At 43.5% G+C, this 25,821-nt stretch overlaps 1 protein-coding gene across 3 annotated transcripts in view; it reads left to right on the forward strand.

The window, feature by feature from the left end:
• The window catches only part of CNOT2 (CCR4-NOT transcription complex subunit 2), a 121,191-nt gene that overhangs the window by 19,773 nt on the left and 75,597 nt on the right, over positions 1-25,821 (forward strand). For 2 of the 3 annotated variants that reach the window (XM_038756241.1, XM_038756242.1), the window contains exon 2: positions 12,621-12,693. The exons of the other annotated variant lie outside the window; for it this stretch is intronic. In XM_038756241.1, the coding sequence (XP_038612169.1) occupies positions 12,621-12,693 (73 nt within the window). The remainder of the gene's footprint in view (positions 1-12,620; positions 12,694-25,821) is intronic. 3 annotated transcript variants of the gene reach the window in all.

Consider the following 25,821-nt stretch of genomic DNA (forward strand, 5'->3'; position numbering starts at 1 on the left):
TGCAGGACTCACATTCAAAGAGGGAGGGAGAAGAGGTATTTTTATTTCCATTTTATAGGTGAGGAAACTGGCACAGAGCAGTTAAAAAATATTAGAAGTCACCTTGGAGATAGTGTACTTTGGTGATTGGCAAACTTTCTGAGTTTGGTCTACTACTTTTAACCAAAGTACTCCAAGAGCATGTCTGGGCTCTCAAATTTACTGAGGACATTTGGCTGCTTAGAGAAATCCATCATGGTCCTGACACAACTTTATGACGACATGGCTGGCCGGATCAGAGCTGAGTGTAAAACAAGGGACACACAGCAGTCACTCAGCCAGCCAGTCCTATTTATTGAGCACTAACTGTGTGCAGAGACTGGATTAAGTGCTTGGGAGAGTAACACAACGGAATTGGTAGACATGTTCCCTGCCCACAATGAGTTTACAGTCTAGAGGTCCTGATCCTATTCATTTTTACTGGGGAGAGACAGCCTGTTTGTGTGCACAGTGTGTCTGGGACTATATACTCACTTTACACTTTTACACAGTTTACATACACATACACACACTGTCTTTCATTAATTTCATCATCACTGGTGTCTTCTTTGACTATGACGGACAGGACTCTTCTCTGTCTCCCTCTCACTCTTAAGTCCCTTTTTTTGTTTTTCTGCAGTCCTTTCTCTTGTAAAATCAGTTTTGTCGGTAGTCCAAAAGGGTTGAGCGTTGGTATAGAGCAGGCGTGGGTAATTATTTCGGCCGAAGGATCACTTAACCGATTCCACAAATCTGTCATGAATTAGGAGCAAGAGGTGGGGAGAGGCAGGGAAAAAAACAAAGGGAATGGTGGTACTGTCACCCACTGCAGCTCTTAAATTGTTATGAGGTGGCTAAGGTTTTGCCGAAGACATCCAGAGCAGGCTTGGAGACTGCAAGAAACCACCATAGCTGAGACTGCAATTGCTAATATTCCATCATTTGATACCCAAGGCCAGAGAGAAGAAGTTGAGGGCCTGTATTTTATTTCCACTCCAGGTTTCAGTCAGTCAGTCATTGGAATTTGAGTGTTTTCTGCATGCAGTACACTGTTAAACACTTTGAAGAGTACAGTGCAACAGAGTAAGGAGTTCACAGTCCAGATGGAGAGATAGACATTAAAATAAATTACAGATAGGGGAAATGGAAGAATATAAGAATGTGTACATGAGTGTAGTGGGGCTGGGTAAGCCAGTCATTTGTATGTATTGAGCACTTACTATGTGCAGAGCACTGTACTAAACTCTTAAAAAACAATACAGTAGAATTAGTAGATACCTTCCCTGCTCTTAATGAGCTTGGTGTCTAGAGAATGAATATGATAGGAATATCAGGGATGAATATCAAGTGCTTTAAAGGGGACAGATGTTAAGTGTCACAGGTGTTGCAGAGAGAGTGTCAGTAGAGGAAATGAAGGCCTGTTCACGGACGGCCTCTTGGAGGAGATGTGATTTTAGTGTGATTTAGTTCATCCATATCCAGAGCCCTCAAAACTTAGATTGAGATATGGACTTAGATTTTGGATTGTCGCTGAAGATCAATACCCACAGTTCAGCAAGGTTGCTTTAGTATTGCAGTCAGGAAGCCATGATGATGGGAAAAGCAGCTTGGCCTAGTGGATAGAGCATAGGCCTGGGAGTCCAAAGGATCTGGGTTCTAGTTCCAGCTCTGCCATTTGCTGTGTGACCTTGGGCAAGTCACTTCACTTCTCTTTGCCTCAGTTACCTCAGTGGGGATTAAGACTGGGAGCCCCAGGTGGAGCAGGAACTGTGTCCAACCTGATTCCCTCGTACCTACCCCAGCTCTTGAAACAGTGCTTGGCACATAGTAAGCACCTAACAAATACCATTAAAAAAGACAAACGACCCCACTAGGTTAGCAATTTATGATGCAGTCATTTATTGATCACGTACTGTGTGCAAAGCACTGTTCTAAGCACATGGGAGAGTACAACAACAGACACATTCCCTGCCCACAGTGAGCTCACATTCTGGAGGGGGAGACAGACAATATACAAAAATAAACAAAATAAATATATTACAGATAATGTACATATGGGCTGTTGGGATGGGACGGAGGATGAATGAAGGAGCTAGTAAGAGCGAGGCAGAAGGGAGTGGGAGAAGAGGAGAGGAAGGCTTTGTCAGGGAAGGCTTCTTGGAGGAGATGTGCCTTCAGTAAGGTTTTGAAGTGGAGGATATTTGATATATTATGATATTTGGTTACACTGGTGAGCAGTATTAGCAAATAAAGCCTTACCATTCCAGTATTGTGGGGCAAAATAAAAGCTAAAATAATACCTGAAATTGTATCAGATTTTAAATGTATATGCATCTATACTTTCAACCCCTAAATTACTCTCCACATTCAATCCTTTATGCTTCCCAAATCCATGCCCTATGAATTAGCTGTGGTATGTTTGGCTGGGGGGAAAGTAGAATAAAAACATGATATTAAAGCTATTTATACATCTCATCTTCCTCTTGTGTGTCGGCCATCCCTAAGCTTGCTGTCTTGGGACAGTGTCCAGATGGGGATATCAAAAAGCATTTGGGCAGAAGTCACAAGTGTCTCAGAGCAGCTGTGACAGGGTTAAGGAGACCCGGTAGGAAAATCTGGACAGGGAAAGACATCTACTTCTGGGGTCTTTGGGATATTTGCTCCTCCGTCCTGCCTGGTGGCAGAGGATCAAAGCTGGCAGCTTGTTTTATTACATGGGAACTTAGCTTGCCACTTGGTGGAATTTTCCTTTTTGCCCGAGAGCCGCCTGAAAACTTTAAGGCCAGTTTCCTTTGCCTGCTATGTGGAACACATCACGTCGGGAAGGGCAGAGAAGAGAGTCTGGAATCGTGTGTGCCTCCTCTTACAGCCGTGTATTTTTGATGATAGGGATGTAGTGAGCAAGAGTGTCTTGGGGGTGCAATAATAGGCCAAAGGAGAGCAGGATGCTGGGAAGATTAAGCCTGTTTTCTCTGCTGGCAGTGGAGAGGCACAAAGATTAGAACAGCTGGGCTGGCAGTTAACTGGATTTTTTTTTTTTTTGAACCTACAACATTGGCAGGCCCCTCAGTTTTCATCAGCATGGGTCAAATTCTGGTGGTTATGATTTCACCCAAGTTGTCTTAAAGGCAAACCATAAACTTGTTTAAACTAGTGTAGAGTAACCGAAAAATCTCAACTAACCAGAGTCCCACCTTTAGGGGAGGGAAGGGTGAATATCTTGGTAGAATCATTTGAACTGTGAGTCATTGTGAGAAGCAAGTACATTTTGATGTTACTACCATTTGGAATCTGCACCTCTTGCTGTTCTGGGTTTCCTTGACCTTTCTACACAACTCAAGGTGGTGTAACACACTGTCTCATCTATAGGAGCTGGTCTGCGTGCCGGCAGGGAATGTCTCTGTTGCTGAATTGAATTTCCAAGCGCTTAGCACAGTGCTCTGCACACAGTAAGCACTCAGTAAATACGATTGAATGAATGAATCAACCTGACCAGAGTGTACTTTAGGCCTGAACTGGCCCACAATTACCTCCCTGTGGCCTGGGATTGGTTGAAATTGTAAGGAAATTGGGGCCTCATTTCTGGGGAGCAGTGCTACTCCTGAGTGGAATTCTGTGGGAGTCTGGGATGTCAGTCAGTTGTATTTATTTGGCACTTACTATGTGGGAGAGTACAATATAACGATATGACATATTCCTTGCCCACAACGAGCTTAAATTCTAGAGTGGGAGACAGACATTAATATAAATATATGTATAGTTCTTGCATTCTTGGGGCTTTCCATGCCTGTGTGAGTTTATTAACTATTGGCTTTAAAGCACTACATCACCTTGCCCCCTCCTACTTCACCTACTCCAGTCCAGCCCACAGACTTCATTCCTGTAATGCTAACCTTCTTACTGCGCCTCAATCTCGCCTATCTTTCTGCCGACCCCTCGCCCCCATCCTGCCTCTGGTCTGGAACGTCCTCCCTCCTCAAATCCAACAGACAGTTACTCTCCCCCCCTTCAAAGCCTTATTGAAGATACATCTCAGCCAAGAGGCCTTCCCTGATTCAGCCCTCCCGTTTCCTCTTTTTCCACTCACTTCTGCATGCTCTGACTTGCTCCCTCTGTTCTTCCTCCCTCCCAGCCCCACAGAATTTGTGTACGTCTTTAATTTTTTTTTTTATATATTAGTGTTTGTCTCTCTAGACTGTAATCTTGTTGAAGACAGGGAATTTGTGCTTAGTATAGTGCTCTGCACACAGCACTCAGTAAATTTGATTGAATGAATGAATGAACCAGTCCTTATCTGTACTTTATTCCAGTGTCCAGCCCTCTCTCACTAGATTATCAGCTCCTTGTGGGCAGGGTTTTTGTCTACTAACTCTTATTGTATTCTGCCAGGCACTTAGCTTAGTGCTCTGCACACAGTAAGGACTCAGGAAGCACTATTGTTTGGTTGATTGATCCCAGTTGCTAGCTGCTGAGATGCTCCTCGTTTTCTGTCTCTCTGTTTCCCCCACCTTCAAAGACTCATTTCAAACCTTGCTGGCTTTTGAAGGATCTGACCCATACCCTTAGTACCTGTGCAGAGCTTTACATCAGTTCTTCCGTCTGAAAAGTATCAAGGACTAATATGATGATAAAAATGAAAGGACATGGAGGTCTTTGGAGCCACGGTTCCCAGATAGACTACAAAGTACAGGTCACAAACCTCACCTGGAAATCAGGATGTGGGTTCTAGTCCCGTGACCGCCACATGTCTGCCGTGAGATCCTGGGCAAGTCACTTAACTTCTCTGTGCCTCAGTTCCCTTATCTGTAAAATGGGGATTAAGAGTGTGAGCCCCATACGGGACAGGGACTGGGTCCAATCTGATTAACTTGTATCTACACAAGTGCTTAGAACAGTGCTTAGCACATAGTAAGCCCTTAACTAGCACTGTAATAATAATTATTATATTATTATTATTATCCATTAGCTGGCAGGGGGGATGGGGCTCCAGGTGAACTCATTGCTCTCAGGTCATAGCCTCTGCCTGTCCACATGTTTTGTTTTGTTGTCTGTCCCCCCCTTCCCTGTGAGCCCATTGTTGGGTAGGGACCGTCTCTATATGTTGCCAACTTGTACTTCCCAAGGGCTTAGTACAGTGCTCTGCACACAGTAAGCGCTCAATAAATATGATTGAATGAATGAATGGGGTGTGAATTAGGATATCTTCCCACCCTTGCTTCTGTTTGCATTTTGATGCCATTAGCATATCAAATTGAGTTCTTTCTTCTCCAGTTGTATTTACCCCTATTGAAATATTTTCTTAAAGCAAGGGTTTTTTTTTTTAAATCATAGTATAAACCTTTCTCTTACTGCCTTAAAAAACATTTTTGTGCCATCCCCACTGGCTTCAGTTTTGGTCCAGTGAAGCTGTTTTCAAGTCAGTTTTTGATTTCATGAAAAATAACATTTTGTTGCCCAAACTATCAAATCTGCAGCATTTGGAATGGTAGGACATTTAAGGCAGTTGATCTTTTAAAACTTCAAAACAAATGGGGTAGAAAATATTCTTAGTAGCTTTATTTAGGATTTTTATCAAATAGAATGAGGAATTAGATGTCCTTGTGTTCAGATACATTATTTGTGTTTTGAGATTCATAGCCATAATAGTCTTATAGGTTTGCAAGGAATTTCCTTGAATTTCCCTGAAGAGTTTGTTTTCTGGAGGACTTTCAATGTTCTTTGCTCCGGATAATTTCTCTTTATTAATATTCTGTTATTTTGTAAGAGCGCTACACATACTGGGAAGAACTAGTCATAAGAAACATTTAAAGGATCTGGAGTTTTAAAGGGTCAGACGGAAAGCCTCTGTGGAGGATTTGATGATCGTAGTGTTTGTTGAGTACTATGTGCCAGGCATTGTACTAAGCGCTGAGGTGGGTACGGGTGGCTCAGTGGAAAGAGCACGGGCTTTGGAGTCAGAGGTCATGGGTTCAAATCCAGGCTCTGCCACCTGTCGGCTGTGTGACTTTGGTCAAGTCACTTAACTTCTCTCTTCCTCAGTTACCTCATCTGTAAAATGGGGATTAAAACTGCGAGCCCCCCGTGGGACAACTTGATCACCTTGTAACGTCCCCGGCACTTAGAACAGTGCTTTGCACATAATAAGCGCTTAACAAGTACCATCGTTATTATTAGAGAAGCAGCATGGTTCAGTGGAAAGAGCCCGGGCTTTGGAGTCAGAGCTCTTGGGTTCGAATCCTGGCTCCGCCACATGTCTGCTGTGTGACCTTGGACAAGTCACTTCACTTCTCTGAGCCTCAGTTACCTCAACTGTAAAATGGGGATTGACTGTGAGCCCCACTTGGGACACCTTATCACATTGTATCCCCCCAGCGCTTAGAACAGTGCTTTGCACATAGTAAGCGCTTAACAAATGCCATCATTATTGTTATTATTATTATTATTACGGGGAAATCAGGTTGGATGCGGTCCATTATAGCGCTGATGGCTTGAGAAGGGCCACTCACATTCGTCCCCCACCCCTACCACCAGTTCCCTCAGGGGCACAGATTGGAGCCACAAGCAGTGTGGCCTAATGGATAGAGCCGGGGCCTGGGAGTTAGAAGGACTAGGGTTCTATTTCCGCCTCCGCCACTTGTCCGCTGTGTGACCTTGGGGGTGTTGCATCACTTCTCTGGGCTTCAGTTCCCTCATCTGTAATATGGGGGTTAAGACTGTGAGCCTGTATCCAACTGTACAGGGACCGTACCCAACCTGATTACCCGGTATCTACCCCAGCACTTAAAACAGTGTCAGGCTCCTAGTAAGCACTTAAAAATACCATTATTATTGTTATTATTATCATTGTTATTATTAATGGCGAGCCATTAGAAGGGCAGGGGTGGCATATGACCCAAAGCACCAAAGCCCTTTCATATACAGCCGAAGTGACTTCAGTCTAGCGCCAACGCTGAGCTGTAGCACCATGACTCGCGAATGACTTCATAAAATCAGGACCTTCTTTTTCTGAGCAGCGGTGAAGGTGTCAATAAGCCTATTTCATGCTTCATTGTGTGGGGAAAATTCTAATGAAAAGGTGCCCCAAACTGACGGACCCTGCTGGTTGAATGTTTTGGAACAGATCTTTTATCGGCCCTGGATTTTGAAAGAGAGAGCATATTATAGTAAAAACTATTTGGAATCCGCATTGGGAATTAACTACAATCGTGTAGTTTATGTGGGCGAAGTATACGTGTAATCCCACAGTCGCTCCTGACAAAAAATGTGATGTTTTAGAGGGAGATTGGGTTAGGTACAGTTTGAGGATGGGGGGCAGAGTTATGAGGGAGTTGTGAATTATGTAGAATGTGATGGGAATCTGCACAAGAATGCTTTTGAAAACTTGCTTCAATTAGGACCGCAGGATCACATAGCAACACTTCCTAATTCATTAGCTTAGTTCAGGCAACCTCTTTGCAGCTGTTTTAAAGTTCATGCTGTTGTTTACTAGAACCAGTGATTTTTTTCCGCAGTTGCAAATTGGATAAAATAGCTACTAGATTGAAGCGGTTGTGGAGAAAGTGTCAAGAGAATGTCTCAGACCGATTGACTGAAGTTTTTTGTTTTCCACAACCCTCTTTGCATTTCACCTGGTGACAGAAACTATACTTTCTCAATGGTTTTCAAACCGTCTCCTCCCTAATTCCTTCCTGTTGAGGTAATGGTTGACGTCACGTGAATTTTTTTAACATAATTTCTGTGCTGCAGGAGGAATATCTGTATATACACTCCACTAATAGTCTTGTAGCCTTCGTCTCAGTTAACATTTGGATTGAGATGCGTGTCTTTGTGGCTTTCTTAATGGATATACTGGCTGTAAATATCTTTGAGGTCGTTTGATAAAGATGTTATAGAAAATCGTCTTTGAAATTTCAAAAAAAAATCTGGCTGCTCGAAATACATATCTGTTTTAGGAAAAAGCTTCTGAAAAATGACATCCTAGTAGTGGGTGGTAATATTGTGGTGGGAGAAGAGAAACCAGAGAGAACATGTCCTGCTTGTGGCCCATTTTTAGGTGGTAATTAACTTTTCTACCCAAAGTTTGTCATTAAGCTGGGGGGCACCTGAGTGAGTCAACAAATTATCTATCCTGTGAGTCAGTTTATGGAAATAAATATGTATTTCTGGTGGTTTGTTATAGCCGCAGTTAAGTTCGTTTAGATTTTCTATTTTGTTTTATGTTCCATCTGATGCTTGGCCAATACTGAATATTTTCAAGAGATGAAAACAAAAACTGGATTCAGAGTAGAAACGTTCTGAGCAAAAGTTGTTCGCCAGCTCTCTCCGCAGGGTTGTGTCCTCCTCTTCTAGTATTGGTGGCAGTCAGAGCTGTCACTTAGGGTCAAGTTACAGGAAGGACCACCCTCGGACTTCTCTCAGATTTCTAGTCTTTGTTCTCTGGTCTCAGGCTGCTCCGCTACTTCTGCACCTGAACCTCAATTATTTTTTATTTTTCCCACCAAAGGATGTTGCAATTATTATTATTATTATTATTATTATTATTATTATTATTACTTTTCAATCTGTCCTGTCCTCCCGTTCAAACCATGGTTGGTCATAAAGTGATATTTATTCAGTGCCTCCTGGGCAGAGCACTGTACTAAACACTTGGACGAGAGCCATAGAGCTAGGAGACACAGTCCCTGCCCTCAAAGAGTGTACAGGCGTGTATCTAGCAAAATGCTAAATTAGGCCAGGTGTCTCCAAGCAACTGATTCTAGATAAAATAGGCCCCTCTGTAAAGAACGTATATCCTAAGCCTTTTGTTTTCGATGGAGAGATTGTTGGAGAGACTTCTGATGAAATGAGGTTTTATTGCCATCGATAAGGAGACTACCGTCTTTTTCCCCAGTATCAGATTGAACAGGAAACTTCTTGTACTAAGTAGTCTACTGATGGCTTTCTTTAAAAAAGGGAAAGGAAAGTGAGTTCCAGAGAGAAGAGATCATCATAATTGTCGCCACCGTCAATTATTACTCATTAAAGGAAGGACATGATAACTATACCGGAATTTTTAGGGAGCTTTTTCAGAGCATAGAGAAGACGTGATTCTGCTTGGAAAAATATAGAAAGCTCAAACATTTTAGTAAACCTCTGCCGCTGTTGCCCTCTGTCCTCATCCTCTTTCACAAAAGGAATAATCTTTTCTTCTGGGCCTCAAGAGTATCAAGGAGATCTGTCTGGAAAAGAACTTTTCATATAGTGGAAAAAGAAATGGCAAATATTGGCTTGCTCCCTTGCAAGGAGCACCCCTTTGTTTTCTAAAAAGTGACACTGTCTTTGTTCACTGTAGATTGTTAGTTCTGTTAAGGTTACTAGTTACTAACTCAATCTTCAAACTGTAAAATGTTTTCTGAACCCCAAAAGAATCACATTTTAAGCCTAAAAATGAAACAAAATGTCGATTGTCTTCTCAACAATCAGCCTCCCTCAGAGGATAGAGGGATAGGAGGATTTAGAGGAAGAAAATGTATCCAGATTTCAGCAATTTATTTAGGTGCAGATTTTGGCCAAGTCTTTGATAATATTACAGGTGCACAGAGTTAAGAATTGAAATCTACTTTACATGTAGTTTCTTTGGATGTTGTGTTTAACCCACATTCTTGTAAGATGAAGTTCTTTTGGAGGATATTGACTGCAGACATAACAGCGAAGACAGCGCCCAAATTCCCAAGGGCTTTCCCTCTAAAGAAGAGTATTTATCTCCAGGGAGAGATTAGCTCCTTGTGTCTCTACCACCTCTCTTATCTTGTACTCTTCGGAGTGCTTAGTGCAGTGCTCTGCACACAGTAAGCGCTCAATAAATACCATTGATTGATTACCCAAGTTTTAGGGTACTTTTCCTTGAATTCAAAGTTACTCCTTCAGACGGGTAGGGATGATATCGCTGGGGAGTTGTGAAACAGTTACATCTTTGCATTCATAATTTCTGCAGACTCTTACTATGAAAAATAATCAAGGCCATTTAAATTAGAGATCGATTTATTACTATTACCATTTTCTTTTTGTGTCTCTTCTGAACAGCTGTTTTTTTGCTGTACAATGAGGATTACGTTAATGGTAGGAAAATATTCCTGTTCTCTTGACCCATTCATTGTGGGTAGGACTGATTATTTAATTTGGTAATGGCACAAGCAGTTATTGTTTTTAGTGGAGCATATTTATGCCATAGAACAAGGAATTTGAGTGAAGTGCCATCATGGATTCTTTTAACTATACCGTTAAATATGAGACTAATTCTCAGTAAAAGTACATACAACTACATCAGAAGACTTATATCAAAAGAAGTACAATTGTATAAGCGGCTATGTATCCTCATCCATGAATGCACAAGTTCTGTTATTTAAAGTGTAGATGTAATTGCACATAATCCGGAAAGGAAATTTAATGTATGTGAATCACGTATTAAGAGGCAGAGTATTTCTTTATTCTCTGTCAGTAAGTCCATCACCATTCATTGTGTGCCTGTTGTGGGTGGAGGCCGATGGATGCTTCAGAGGAAGTACAGCAGTCAGGTTCTTTCCTCAAAGATCTTTCAGTCTAATGGGTGTCTGAGTAAGGGTTTGTAAAGCCGCAGTATAATAATCCGCTATAGTTTGCTTTCCTTAAACTCTGTTTATGATTCCCATATACTTGGGCTAGCCAGAACGTTCCAAACATTACAGAATCTTTGGGTGGAAATCTGGGCCGAACTAACACAAAAAAGGGGATTTAAATATGGACTTCTCTGCTCTAACAACTAATGTCCACTTCTGTAAGTGGCTGCTTGTCTTGCTGACTAATGAAAAACATGCTGGCTTTCTTGTGGATAAATGTCAGAAATCATAGTAGAATTAAATGCGTTATTTGTATGAATGAATATTCAGAAGCTATAAACAGTCTGGTAGACTATTAAGAGTCTGGTAAATTGCAATATTTACAATGACCAGGTAGTTTTCCGCCAACCTTACGAAAGCCCAAGCATTCCCAGTGAGGATTGCAATTGCTGGTGTGTGCTAACCTGAACTTGGTAGTCAGGCAGTCAAATTTATTGTGCGCTTTCTGTGCGCAGAGCACTCTACTAAGCGCTAGGTAGCAAGCGAGTCTGAAGCAGGCCATCCTCAAGGTTAAATGACAGAGGATGCCAGACCAGGATAACTCTCGCCTCTAACACAAGTGAGTTCGTCATCCATTAGGGAACGTACCCTTTACCTTCGATGTGTGATCCAGAATTAGTTTTTTCTAGAGGTGTGGGGACAAAACTTTCCAGAAAAACCAAGAGATGATCCGTGAAGTGTCTGTAGTCTCATAGTCTAACTCGCAGATTTCTTCTGAAGTACGGTTTTAATTTTTACAAGCCGGTTAGCTGCTATTGCCGGCTCTGAGATTTGGTACTCGCTCTTTGGTGGGGCCAAAAGAACAACAAAAAAAATGTCACCCCCCACATCATTCCCTCCTCCTTCCCCACCTCTGCCACCCCAGTCATTTTGATAAAACTTCTTTGGTGAGAAGACACTTGAAATAGAAAGTATCGTCGTACTTCCAGTCCTTCCAGCTCCTCATTTTGAATTCTTGAATCATATCCCTTTCGCTTTAGCTATCACTGTAGCCTTCCTTTCTGGTGACTATCATATCTGCTTGAATAATATCTGAAGAGAGGCACAAGAGGTGGAATGTGAGACAAAATGGCCAGTGTCAACTCCATCTAGATAAAGAGCGAAACACTACCTTCTTTCTCTCCTAATTCAGTGTGAGGAGAAAGAATGCACTCAGCCCATGCTTGATGGCTTGGAGAGCTAAGAAGGAATTGGATGAACAACAAAGGCATTTGTTTTCATTCTTTTCTGAAGGAAAATGAGGAAAAAGTCTTCAGTCGAAAGTTGGGTTAGAATTTGCTTCATGACCGATGAGCCTGTTGACTTCTTTCTCGAAAAATCTAAGCATATTCCTTTAAAGCAGTTAGTTGCTTCTTCACGAAGAAAGAGCAAGAACATGAGCATCTTTGTGGAATACATGCTGTTGGACCAGGGTCTTCCACCTTCGCAAACCAGGGTTTTTGGAGGGGGGAGGTTTTGTTTGGTTGGGTTTTTTTGTTTTGTTTTTTGTTGTGGGGAGTGGGAGGGCTACATCTACAACCGTCGTCGGATGCTTCTGAGGTCAACAGGGGAAGGCCAATTTAAAGTCAGAAGGTGAGGGAAGTCTGTGTCCCCCCTTTTCAGTCGCGGCGAGCTATTTCCCTGGAGTGAGGACTGGCGGACAGAGTTTTGCTTGAGCGAGGAAAAAAAACTGGTCCTTTCTTATCTTGGATAAAGCCCGTCCGCCAGTCCGTCCCTCCCTAGACTTGGCAGAGAAGGAGCAGTTACTGTGTAGTACAGTAAGAGCTCTCTTTACTTTGTTTTTATTCCTTTCTGGTTTCTTTATATTTTTTTTGGATGTCATATTGGATATTTTTGCTGCTGTTCATATTTTTTATATGTTAGTAATTTTGACGGCTTTTGGATAATTCCACTCTAGAGGGAGAACTTGGTGGGCGGTCCTTCCTGTGACACGACCCTTGAGTGACAGTTCTGTTTGATTGCCTCCAGTACTGTGAGGAAAGGACACGACTCTATGGTGAGGACTGATGGACATACATTATCTGAGAAAAGAAACTACCAGGTAAGACCAATTTATTTTCCCCCAGTGGTCTTTTAGCTGTATACAATAATTTAGTTGTACAATGAATTACTGAAGTCAGTAATTGGGACACCCACAATGTTTTGTAACTGAAGCGAAGAATTTACCTGCCATATTTGACAATTGCAACAAAAAATGTGCACACTTTTCTTGCAAAGGTGTCTGTTCACTTTGTTTCCAGTTCCCGCACACTGCTTATAATTTCCTTTGAAAAAGCACCATTTGGGGCCCTGATGGTAGAGATGATATCCTGTGTACTGAGTGGTGATTGATTTCCTCCGTGTAACTTTGTAAGATAACCTGGATTCTTAGGTCCAATTCTGGGTACTACAGTAGCAGAGAAATGATGAAGAAGGCAAACAAGAAACAGAAGCAAGAGGTATTGGGTGAGGATCAGGATATCTGGGCTTTATTTTTTGTCTGTCTCTGACTTCCTGTCCCCGAAGCTCTTGACACCTGTTTCCCCATCGATAAAAGATTGATGATTCGGGCCTCATCCCTAGAATGTTGTGAGTATGAATAAAATAGTTTCTGTAAACTACCCTGAGCTCTTTGGAGACTAGCATGGTATATAGCCTCTGTTCTTCAATTATAATGTGTGTATCTAAGGTATAATTGGATTGATTTAGAAAGAAAGCTTAAAACACCTGTATAGATTGCAAGATGCTACTTAAATAATGCACATCCATTATTAAAGGTTATAAGATGGAAAGAGAGGAACTATTTAAGTGGATTCAAAGAGTTATTGAGAGTCGGAAGATTATGGGTATGAAAAATGCAATTTGGGCCCTGTGGGTTCTCGTGAAGACATTGGGCCCGTTCAGTGGAAATTAAATGGCTTGGAAGGATACCCTATCACTAAAGGCCTTTACTGAATGCCGACGATTAGATACTTTAAATTGTAAAGTGAGGGAATCAGTAACTGAAGTACCTGGTAGACATTTCCACAGGCGGAAGTTTGTTAGGCTACGTGCAAGTTTAGATTAGCCTTGAAATTAATTCACACACACCCCCTTCCTTGCCCCTTCCACAGCAGGAGTGGAGGCAAGAGTTTATCAATGGTATTTCAATCAGTGGCATTTATTGAGCGCTTACAGTGTGCTAAGTGCTTGGGAAAGTACAGTCCAACAGAGTTAGGCACAATCCCTGCCCACAGCAGGTTTACAGTGTAAAGGGGGAGGCAGACATGAACATAAATAAGCAATGTATAGTATATTATTTAAAGATATGTACATAAATACTTTGGGGTTGAGGGTGAGGTAAATATCAAATGCCCAAAGGTCCAAGTGCATAGAAGGGAAAGGGACCTCTAAGAGATTTCAGAATAAGTTGCACTTATGTTGAATTCCAGCTCCCATTATCAATTCTTTTCTAAATTTGGTTATTTTGGCAGTTGGGTTCTGAGAGACCCCGTGGGTTCTTGCAGCTCTCAATGTGGAAGCTGTTTCCTGACTCCCACTCCTGCTATTGACTCTTTTATTTAAAAAAAAGAAAAAAGAAATTGACTTCTTTCTGTAGAGTTGATAACACATTGTTCAAAGATTCCCCAAATCCTTATTTTGTACCAGTTAGCCTCTTGGGAGTCACTTGGAAAGCTTTATCCTCTTGATTGGGGATGTATCAGCTGCAAATATTTCCCTCTTTTTTTTTTCCTCCCTCATAAAATTCCAAGTGATGAAGTGTGTTTGAAATAATGGACTCTGCCTGAAATTGCGGCTGTGCCCGATGAACTGCTCAGGTAAATCTTGAAGAGTATGCTAGTCTCCAAAACTGTCCAGTACCTTGGGGTTGTAGTACAGACACAGATATTCTCCAGAGGTGGGTAAATGAATGGTGCCGTATGGTTCTTGCTCTCAGATCACTGTAAGGCTCGAAGGATGTGGCGATCGGCGGTTCAGTCGGTCATTGAATCAGTGGTGGGTATTGAGCGCTTACTTTGTGCTGAGCACTGTACTCTGCAGTTGGGAAACTACAGTACAGTTGGTAGGAACACTCCCTGCCCCCAGGAAACCAATTCCCAAGTAAAATTAGACTTTGCCTCCCCTCGAGGTCAAGCTGCTGTCTTCCCCCCTGGTTAGTCCTGTGTCCTTATAGAAAGGCTTGGATCCCCTTCAGTGACATCAGGAAAAAGGGAATAGAGCTCGGCTGGGCATGTGGAAGAGTGACCTGAGTGACACAGCCCCTTCCCATTCTTCCAGTGGCTAATTCGAGACTATTTAGAGCTCGGGCTTTGGACCTGTATATATGTTTGTACATACTTATTACTCTATTTATTTTACTTGTACATATCGAGTCTATTTATTTTATTTTGTTAATATGTTTGGTTGTGTCCTCTGTCTCCCCCTTCTAGACTGTGAGCCCACTGTTGGGTAGGGACCGTCTCTAGATGTTGCCAACTTGTACTTCCCAAGCGCTTAGTACAGTGCTCTGCACACAGTAAGCTCTCAGTAAATACGATTGATTGATTGATTATTTAAAGAGAAATAGCATGGCCTGGTAGATAGAGCTTGGGCCTTGGAGTCAGAAGGTGCGGGGTTCTAATCCCAGCCCCGCCACTTGTCTGCTGTGTGACCTCGGACAAGTCACTTCACTTCTCTGGGCCTCAGTTCCCTCATTTGGAAAATGGGGATTGAGACTCTGAGTACCATGGGGGACAGGGACTGTGTCCAAGCTGATTTGCTTGTATCCACCCCAGCGTTTAGTACAGTGCCTGGCACCTAGTAAGTACTTAACAAATACCAAAGTTATTATTATTATTGTGCCTCAGACCTCCCGTGGACAGTGAAATTAGGATGTCCTAGGGAGGGGCATGTCCCATCCTTCTGTCCTTTTGAACCTGAAATGACCCCCCTCCTGCCTTGTTTTTCTCTCTTCTTGACTTAAGAAGCCCCAGAATGGTTTTTGTCTTCTGGTTTTATTTGGGGGCTTTCATGCCCAAGGGGAAAATGTCTGGACCTGGCAGCACTTCCTGAATCCAACAGGGATTCAGCTGGGCAGCTTAAAGCATTTATTTAAGCATCTCCTTTCTGGGAAACCCTACCTTCTCCCACTTCCCTTCCGCACTGATGCTCCAGGGGAGAAGAAAGGGGGCAGGGCTGGTTGAAAAGGCCCAACTTCTCTCCCTGAGCTTCTCTTAGCTGTAGCACTAGTCCTTTTATTATTCCTTCTTAATAATAATAATAATAATATCAGTATTATTTTTGTGGCATTTAAGCACTTACTATGTGCTGGGTACTGTACTAGATACAAGACAGTCGGGTTGGACACAGTCCCTGTCCCACATGGGACTCCCAGTCTCAGTCCCCATTTTCCAGATGAGGTCCCTGAGGCCCAGAGAAGTGAAGTGACTTGTCCAAGGTCACACAGCTGACAAGTGGCGGAGCCGGGATTAGAACCCAGGTCCTCACAACTCCCAGGCCCGTGCTCTATCCACTAGGCCACACTACTTCTCCTCTTGCTTGGCTTCCCCAAGGGAGTACCCATGGCTCGATCGCCGGCCCTTTAGGCGGCATCCTGTGGTGGGCAGAGAAGAGGGAGAGGGGGTCTTTGCATGCCCGGGGACCCTCGCCCCCGGCGAGGGACGAGGCTGTCACTCCACTGGAATCCCAACCTCAATTTCAAGTTGATGGGGGCGGGAGGCCAGGGGAGAGGATAACGCATAGTTCGTAGACATGCCAGGTGTTGCACGCCCATTGCACGCCGAGTGTTGGGAAAATGTGCTGCCTCGTGTACAAGGAATATACCTACTGCCCGTTCCCCTCCCGAACTGCTTAATCAATGCAAAAATGATCCCCCCTGCCCCGCCGGCTATTCAGCCGTCTAGTTCTTCAGAGGAGGGTTAAAAAGGATCTGCTAGGTGTTCATTCTGCTACCTGCCTCTCTCTGGGATGTGCAAGAAGCCTGTCTCACCCGGGTTCAGATTCTCTTCTCCCCACGGATCCTAGCCGAGAGATGGATTGCCTTCCACGTTGCAAATGCTGAAAGGACTAAGCTTTCGGGATCCTTTTCTCCAACCCAAGAAACACCAGGACAGAGTTAGGAAGAGGCAAGATGCCGCCGCCGCTGCTGAATGAGAACTGAAAATGGGGCGTATGTGAGCAGGAAGGGCAAAGTGAACATAAAACCGAGCGAAGCAAAGACTCCAACGAGGCTTTCCCTGTTTAATGCTTCTTCTCCCAATTCATACCCTCCCAACTCCCACCTCAGCACATTTGCATCCACATTGAGAAGCACCCGTAGCTCATCTGGACACTTAAGGTTGTACTTACACATATCCCTCTCCAGTCTCTTCCGTGCAGCTGTAATTTATTTTATGCCTCCCTCTATCCCACTAGATAGTAAGCTTCTTGAGGGCAGGGATGTGTAGTCTCCCAAGAGCTTAGTAAAGGGCTCTTGCACACAGCAGGCACTCAAACGCTATTGATTCGTTGATGTAATATGGCATTCAATCAATCAGTGGTATTTATGGAGCGATTACTGTGAGCAGAGCACTGTAGTAAGCGCTAGGGAAAGTACAGTACAATGGAATTGGTAGGCGTGATCCCTGCCCACAAAGAGCAGGAGGTCTGCGTGGGGAGATGGCCAAAAACAAATGCAGATGGGAAAATGGAAGAGTATGGATATGTTACATAACTACACTTAAGGGGTACATAGCGAAGCACAACATTCAGTCATTGGGAGGCAAGAGAAGCGGCCAGATCTGCCTTTCTGGAGGAATGTGATTGATTGTGAGAAGTCTGGTCTAACACAGTGACAGGCATCGCAAATTATGGTCTAACAGTGACAGGCATCGCAAATTACCAACATTGGCTTGGACAGTTTTTACGCACATAAAGTGTGCACCCAGAATGGATTGCTGATCGGTCATTGCTCTCGTCGGTCACACCAGAAGATTCATTCAGTCAGTCGTATTTATTGAGCGCTTACTGTGCACAGAGCACTGTGCTGAGCCCTTGGAAAGTACAGTTCAGCAATAGAGACAATCCGTGCCCACAACTGTGAGCATTGTCTCTGACCACAAGATACCTATAGTTGGGTGCACACATTCCCATGCCGTTATTATTTACAAGGAGCCTCAATCTATGGTATTTATTGAACACTGTGTGCAGAGCACTACATTAAGCACTTGGGGGAGAGTATAGTCCCAAAGAGTAGATGTGAGGCAGGATTTGACAGTACTTTTCTCCCGCACATTATGCAACAACCTCACGTTCACTTTCTTCACACAAAGCGTTAGATTCTACCAAGGTGGTCTCTTTGCCTACCTTGGGAGAAATCTGAAACTTACTGTGGTTTTGGCAGATGATGACATTCACCTGTCTTGCAAGGCTGGCACATTCCGTTACACTAAAAAATATGGGACTCGATTAAGCGGAAGTTCAGCCGTCTTGGAAACGGAAGGGAATTCCATTGGTAGGGGCCGCAGGGAGGAGAAGCGCCTCATTTGATTTGGGACAATCTTCCTGGACCGTCGGACCGAGTAGCAGGAGAGTTGTAGAATTTTAAAAGGCCTGGAAGCAGAAAATACCCCCTTCTGAGAATTTAGGTTAGGCCAAGTAACCCTCGTTTCAAAGTTGAAGAGGGAAACCAGTAGCGTCCACGATTGAAGGACCTTTTATGGTACCAAGTGGAGAATAAAACTGATTTTTGTTATTTTACCTTTATAGCACATGCATTAGCATTTAGCCACCATCGCAAAATGTTCCTGTACTTCATTAGTTGATTTTCACCCCCCTTTCCATGTGGCTCTGTAACTAAGGGATAGTGTTTTGATTTTAGCTGATAAAATCAAAGGTCCTTTCATAATTTGGCATTATGGAATTATAAATGATATACTGTCCACTTACAACCGAACGGCCAAGTATTTCAGACTCTGCCTGCAAGGTAGTGCCACTTTAGTTATCCTACCACCACCATTCTCCCACCTCTCACTCTCCCTTACATTTCTGCCATCCTCTATCGGCTGTGTGAAGCGTGAGTTCAGAAAATCAATCAGTCGATCCGTGATATTTACTGAGCGCTTACTGTGTGCAGGGCACTGTGCTAAGTGCTTAGGAGAGTACAAATGCAGCAGAGATCTTAGGCACGTTCCCTGCCCACAACAAGCCTACAGTCTAAGGGAAAGGCAGAGCTGTAGCAGCGTGGAAAGAGCACTTAATCCCTGCTCTGCCACTTGTCAGCTGTGTGACCTTGGGCAAGTCATTTCACTTCTCTGGGCCTCAGTTCCCTGTGAGCCCCATGTGGGACAACCTGATCACCTTGTATCTACTCCAGTGCTTGGAACACTGCTTGGCACATAGTAAGCGCTTAACAAGTACCATCATCATCATTATTATTATTATTATAAAAATACAAGGAAATGGGTAAAGGCAGAGATATCAGAGGTGTGTGAGTGTGTATGGGTTCTTTGGGAGTGTATGAGAAAGGAGCAATAAGTTCTTGTGACTTCTTTCCCCTACTCCACCCCCGGCCCCCCCAAAATCACAATATGGAAGGTTGGGTAGCCCAGGTAGGCAGTTAACGAGTCACCCAGACACCCCGGTATGTTGCCGAACATGGCTAAGAGTGAGACCACCCCTGAAACCAGGGATCTCGAAACGCCTTTTGGCTCAGCTTGATGGTTTATCGGTTTGAGTGATTCCATCAGGAGGGTAGAGGTTACAGTCTTGGCAGTAGGAATTCTGTCACCTGGTCGGATGAGAAGATAGCGAGCCAGGAGAAAAGGTGATTGGATGAATTAAACTGGAAATGGACAGTTAGCATAACTATAGGAAATTGTGGAGGGCTGATGGAAAAGGAATAGTGATGCGAAAGAAGACAGACTGTGTTCTTGGGATAAGGTGTAAATTTCATCGTGGGACAGCGCTTCTGGATAAAAGTCTACCACCTGGAAAACATGTATTGAAATGCAAATGTTGCAGTTGCAGACAGCCGGAGAAGGGGAGAGCATGGATACCAAGGGAAGAGAGGGGTGTCTGTGTGTTTGTGTGTATGTGTGTGTGTGTGTTCGTTCGTTTGTGTTCTCGGGCGCGTGCGTGTGATCTTTGAAGTATATATGTGTGTTGTGTTTTAGGGACTGTAATAGTCTTCCCTTTGTTCCCAATATGTCCTGACTCTTCCCTGGTCCAGGAAACATTGTTTAGACAGCAGGTGATGGGAACCAGTGTTGGAGGAGCAGCGTGACGTAGTGGAAAGAGCATGGGCCTGGGAATCATCATCATCATCATCAATCGTATTTATAAAGTGCTTACTATGTGCAGAGCACTGTATTAAGCGCTTGGGAAGTACAAATTAGCAACATAGACAGTCCCTACCCAACAGTGGGCTCGGAATCAGAAGGACCTGGGTTCTAATGCCGGCTCCGCCACTTGTAGGATATGTGACCTTGGGCAAGTCACTTAACTCCTCTGTGCCGCAGTTACCACCTCGGTAAAATGGGGATTAAGACTGAGTCCCGTGTGGGACGTGGACTGTGTCCAGCCTGATTAGCTTGGATCTGCCCTAGCGCTTACTAAGTGCCTGGCACGTAATAAGTGCTTAGTAAATATCATAAAAAAAACCCTAAGATTGTCCTGCTGTTTTGAAAAGGGGGGAAGGTGAAAGTTAGCTCCTTTTCCTTTCATCCCAACTAAGGTTTCAGGGAAGACTTAGGAAAATGATCTTACTTTTAGTGCAATATAGTATGGGAAGCAGTCTCTCTTTTAAAGTGTTTGAAGTGTAAGAAAATGGGCAAATGAAATGAAATGCACAGAAGGAAAGAAGCAGCAAAATTCAAATGTAGGAGTTTCTTACAACTTTTAGGAGTAACAGTAATTAGAAGTAGTAGTAGCAATAATAATGATAATTATTATGGTGTTTGTTGAGCACTTAACTCTCTGCCAAGCACTGTTCTAAGCACTGGGGTAGATACAAGGTAATCAGTTTCTCAGTTTACAGTCTTAATCCCCATTTTACAGATGAGGTCACTACGGCCCAGAGAAGTTAAGTGACTTGCCCACGGTCACACAGCAGACAAGTGGCAGAGCCGGGAGTAGTAGTAGTTAGTAGAGTAGTAGTAGTAGTAGTTAGTGATGATGATGATGATGATGGCATTTATTAAGCGCTTACTATGTGCAAAGCACTGTTCTAGTGGTATTTGTTAATAAATCACATTTATTGAGCACTTACTTTTGCAGAGCACTATACTAAGCGTTTGGGTGAGTATAGTATAACAGAGTTGGTAGAATTGTTCCCTGCCCATAACAAGGTTACATTTATTGAATACTTGTTGAGTGCAGTGCCCTGAGTTGTTTGATCAATCAATCGTATTTATTGTGCATTTACTGTGAGCAGAGCACTGAACTGAGCACTTGGGAGAGTCCATTCATTCACTCTATCGTATTTATTGAGCGTTTACTGTGTGCAAAGCACTGTACTAAGCATTTAGAAAGTACAATTCAGCAGCAGAGAGAGACAGTCCCTGCCCACAACGGGCTCACAGTCTTCCCTGTCCATAACGAAGTTACAGTCTAAAGGGGGAGACAGACATTAATAAGAATAAATAATTTATAATATATAATTTAAAGAGATGTTCAAAACAGACAAAAGAGGTTACACTCTCTTGTGGGGAGCAGATATAAAAATATTTCCAAATAAGTATTTGTCTTCAATTGAGCACAGTAAGCGCTCAATAAATACGTTTGATTGATTGATTCAGTTCTCTTCAGTGCTATAGATTTTCAGCCTAACAAAACAATCCGTGCACATTCCAGTTTCCAGCCACCCCATAATGCTACGTACAAGTTGGAAATACAGCAGTATTCATTCAGTCATATTTATTGAGCGCTTACTGTGTGCAGAGTACTGTACTAAGCGCTTGGGAAGTACAGATTGGCAACATCTAGAGACGGTCCCTAACCAACAACGGGCTCACAGTGTAGAAGGGGAAGACAGACAATGAAATAAAACAAGTAGACAGGTGTCCTTATCATCAGAATAAATAGAATTATAGCTATATACACATCATTAATAATAATAGAGTAGTATATATACACAAATAAAAGAGTAATAAATATGTACAAATATATACAAGTGCTGTTGTGGGGGAAGAGGGTAGGGCAGAGGGAGGGAGGGGGATGATGGGGAGGAGAGAAAAAGCGGAGGATCAGTCTGGGAAGGCCTCCTGGAGGAGGTGAGCTGTCAGTAGGGCTTTGAAGGGAGGAAGAGAGTATGGTTGGGCATCGTGAAAATCCATTGCATTGGGATGGAGATGAAGTTACTGTCTCCACCCTCAACTAAGATTTGGGGATTAAGATGTTTTGCATCAATGTTAAAGAAAGCAGATTAAATTTGCCCAACTGATTGAGGAAGACCTTGATGGAAAGAGGAGTTGAGAAGTGTGAAGGGCTGTTCAGAAGGAGTTGGTCTGTCATAAGGTACTTTTCAAAGACAAGGAGGCCATTGAAAAACTACTATCCCAGTCTGCAGAATAAGCTTCTACTTTTGTAGCCTTCTGCAAGGATCCCTGATCCTAAGAGAAGCAGCATGGCTTAGTGGCAAGAACACGGGTTTGGGAGTCAGAGGACGTGGGTTCTAATCCCGGATCCGCCACTTGTCTGCTGTGATCTTGTGCAGTCACTTCACTTCTCAGTGCCTCAGTTATCCCACCTGTAAAATGGGGATTAAGACTGTGAGCCCCACATGGGGCAACCTGATTACCTTGGGTCTACCCCAGTACTTAGAACAGTGCTTGCCCCATAGTAAAAGCTTAACAAATATCATTATTGTTATTATTATTATTGTTACATTTAGTTAATGTTGCAGTGTGGTGCTTTGAAATTATTTTGCCAGATTAAACAATAGTTTAGTGCCACTTACGGTAACCTTATATGGTACTGAAAGGAATTTCGTATTCTCTTTCCAGAGATTTTGGGAGTTGATCCCAATTTGTAATATATAAGCTTACGGGAAAGTGCCACGCATGGGACATCCACGTTTTCAAAGAACACATCATGATCGTTTCGGGAGGGATGCCCATAGTTAAAAATCTGTATGTGATTTTGCCCAAGTCATATGCCTTTTCTGCCTCTTACTTTTCCCATGTGGTATTTAGCGAATATATACTGAACCCTCTTTACAGATTTTAATGCCAAATGTAGCCAGATTGGGTTTCGAACCACATCTGATCCTTCCGCCGTAATGGGAACTGGAAGAGCGGTTTTGTCATTGACGGTAGAAATTCTGGATTCGTATTTTCCAGAGTGCTCTGGCATCCTACGTTGACCTTCTTATTCACAGTAGTCCCGATTTTGGATAAATGCTTTTGGAAGAACCTCGGGAAATCTGGAGGGTGCAGGTGGCATATAACGCTAGCCTAAGTGGGAAGAAAAGGCAGGGTCAAATAGTGTAGCAAGTGTCTCCGGTTGTCACTTTTAATTGGTTTCATTAAAATAGAGTGTTAAGTGGAGGACAGTTTCCCATAGGAAATAACGTGAAGTATAGTAACACGTTCCCACAGTCCAAAAATGAAAATAGATGTAATTGCATTTCAATAAAGATAAAACCTAAATTATTCAGAATTCCACAAATTCAGATTGGCTATGTTCCTGAGCATATTTGTGGTGATTATGTTTTTACTGTGTACATTTCTTCCCCAAATACATTTTACCGGTGATTATAGGGGTCATTTTTCTTCCTTGTGTTAGGCACTACATGAAGGAGAACTCTTTATCTTGGAGTACTCTCTTTTTGGGTTTCTGGGAAGGAGCCGGATTCAACCGTCCCAGTCCTCTGCCAAATCTGGCCAGGTTTTCTCACACCACACCACCACACACCACACACAGGTACGCCTTTCCTCCAACCAAACCGCTACCGTGCTGGGACAAGCTCTGGGTTTGCCCATGCCTGGATTGTTGTAGAAGCCCTTTGCTACTTACCCAGCCTTCAGCGTCTTGCCCCTCCAAAATATGCCTGCTGCCGCCCAGATCACCCTCATCATCTCGAAGCGTCGCTAGGTTCACATCTCTCCTCAAAACCTTTCTTTGGCTTCCTGTATCACTCCGCATCACACAAAGGCGCCTCAAAGTGAGTTTTTGCCATCTGGCCCCACTTTACCTGTCCTTTCCCTTCTCTGCCCGTTTCACACCTTGTTGTCTTTGCTCCCAAGCCAACCATTTAGCTTAACCTCACACTGGACTGTATTTCCTCCGTCCTCTCGTTCCTGCTGTTACCTCGGCTTGGAATTCCCATCCTCCCTCCATCAGAGACCCCAGGGCTTCCCACATCATCATCATCATCATCAATCGTATTTATTGAGCGCTTACTATGTGCAGAGCACTGTACTAAGTGCTTGGGAAGTACAAATTGGCAACATATAGAGACAGTCCCTACCCAACAGTGGGCTCAAGTCCCTCCTAAAATCCCACCTTGTCCAACAAGCTTCCCCACTTAAATTCAGTTGTATTTATTAAGCACTTACTGAGTGCAGAGCACTGTACTAAGCGCTTGGGAAAGAACAATACAACAATAAACAGTGACAGTCCCTGCCCACAATGTTCTCATAGTCCGGGGCGGAAGGGAGACATCAATCCAAATAAATACTGTGAGCCCTATTGTCCCCTCAACCAACTCTAGCACTTAAGAGCCTAGTCAACCTCCTTAGCATTCAGGTATATGTCTACTTAACATATTGGTTTTTGACCCCTCTTGCTGTAGATATTTTTATGTTTGTCTCCCCTTTTAGGGTGTAAGCTTCTTGTGGGCAGGGAACGTGTCACATCATAGTTCTGAATTTCTCAAGGGCCCAGTACAGTGCACCATACCAACTGGGTGCTCATTAAATGCTTCCTCTCCCCCTCCCTCCAAGCTGGGTAGTTCCTTGTTCTCCCTCCCAATAGACCATCATGTTAAGAATAGCTTACTTCCTGGTCCAGTGAGAAAATGGAAAACAAGTTCGACAGTTTGAACTAGCCGTGCATTTTTGGATATAAACACAAATTAGGGCAGAGAAGCAGGAAATTGCTCCAGATGTGGATAGTCATGCCACCCTAAGGAAAAGGAGTCTCCTGTTCCGGCATGTAGCTTCATCCCTAACCAGAATCTCAGCCTCACTTTCTCTTCTTTCCACCGTCAGTAAAGGATCAAGTTTCTACTCCCTCCTCTCTGTTGAAACCCGGTATGCACTCTCTAATGTCTTCCTTTCCTCCAGTCCTTCCTGCTGCTCACAAACTTGGGCCATTTTCAGGGAATCCTGCCTGCCCCCACTGGCGTCCACTAGCTGGATTAAAACGTTTTATGTGTCACATCACAACCTGCCTCCATCCTTTCTAGGCCTGAAAATTTCCTGCTAAATGGCCACACGTTCACTGTGTGGAGCGGGGACACGCATTCACAGTGCTTAATACACCACTTCCAGAGGCGGAAGCAGAGAGATTCCTGCTGCATACATTTTGGGCACAGTGACAGTGACGACTTAAAAGCTGTGTTTTCCATCATCCCTCCGTAAAGCCCGAAGCCAAAAGCTCCAGGATAGCTTTCTTTTATTTATTTTTATGGCATTTCTTAAACACTTACTATGGGTCAGACATTGTTCTAAGTGCCCGGACAGGTGCACGTTAATTATCTTTCCCAAACCCTTCACTCTGTTTTTATTCACTCTCTCCCGTCCCCTGGGCTATCAAAACAGGTGAGGATCACTGCGTGTTTTCCAATTCTAGTCGGTTAACTAGTCTAAAACACTGTTGTTAGCGTGGAGAAGTGGCATGCTCAGTGGAAAGAGCCCGGGCTTTGGAGTCGGTGTCCCGGCTCTGCCAATTGTCAGCTGTGTGACTTTGGGCAAGTCAGTTAACTTCTCTGGGCCTCAGTAACCTCATCTGTAAAATGGGGATTGACTGTGAGCCCCCCGTGGGGCAACCTGATCACCTTGTAGCCTCCCCAGCGTTTAGAACAGTGCTTTGCACGTAGTAAGCGCTTAACAAATGCCAACATCATTATTATTATTGTCATCCTGCATCTGGATCAGTATTGTCTCCAAAGCAAACAGAGAGGGCCCTGGTCAGATGACTCCCAACCTCAGGACCCTCCAGACCCCTGGGACTTTGCGAAAAGGGAAGCGGAATCCGAAGATCTAGAAGA

Source organism: Tachyglossus aculeatus, chromosome 14, assembly GCF_015852505.1.
Source record: "Tachyglossus aculeatus isolate mTacAcu1 chromosome 14, mTacAcu1.pri, whole genome shotgun sequence".
NCBI lineage: Eukaryota > Metazoa > Chordata > Mammalia > Monotremata > Tachyglossidae > Tachyglossus > Tachyglossus aculeatus.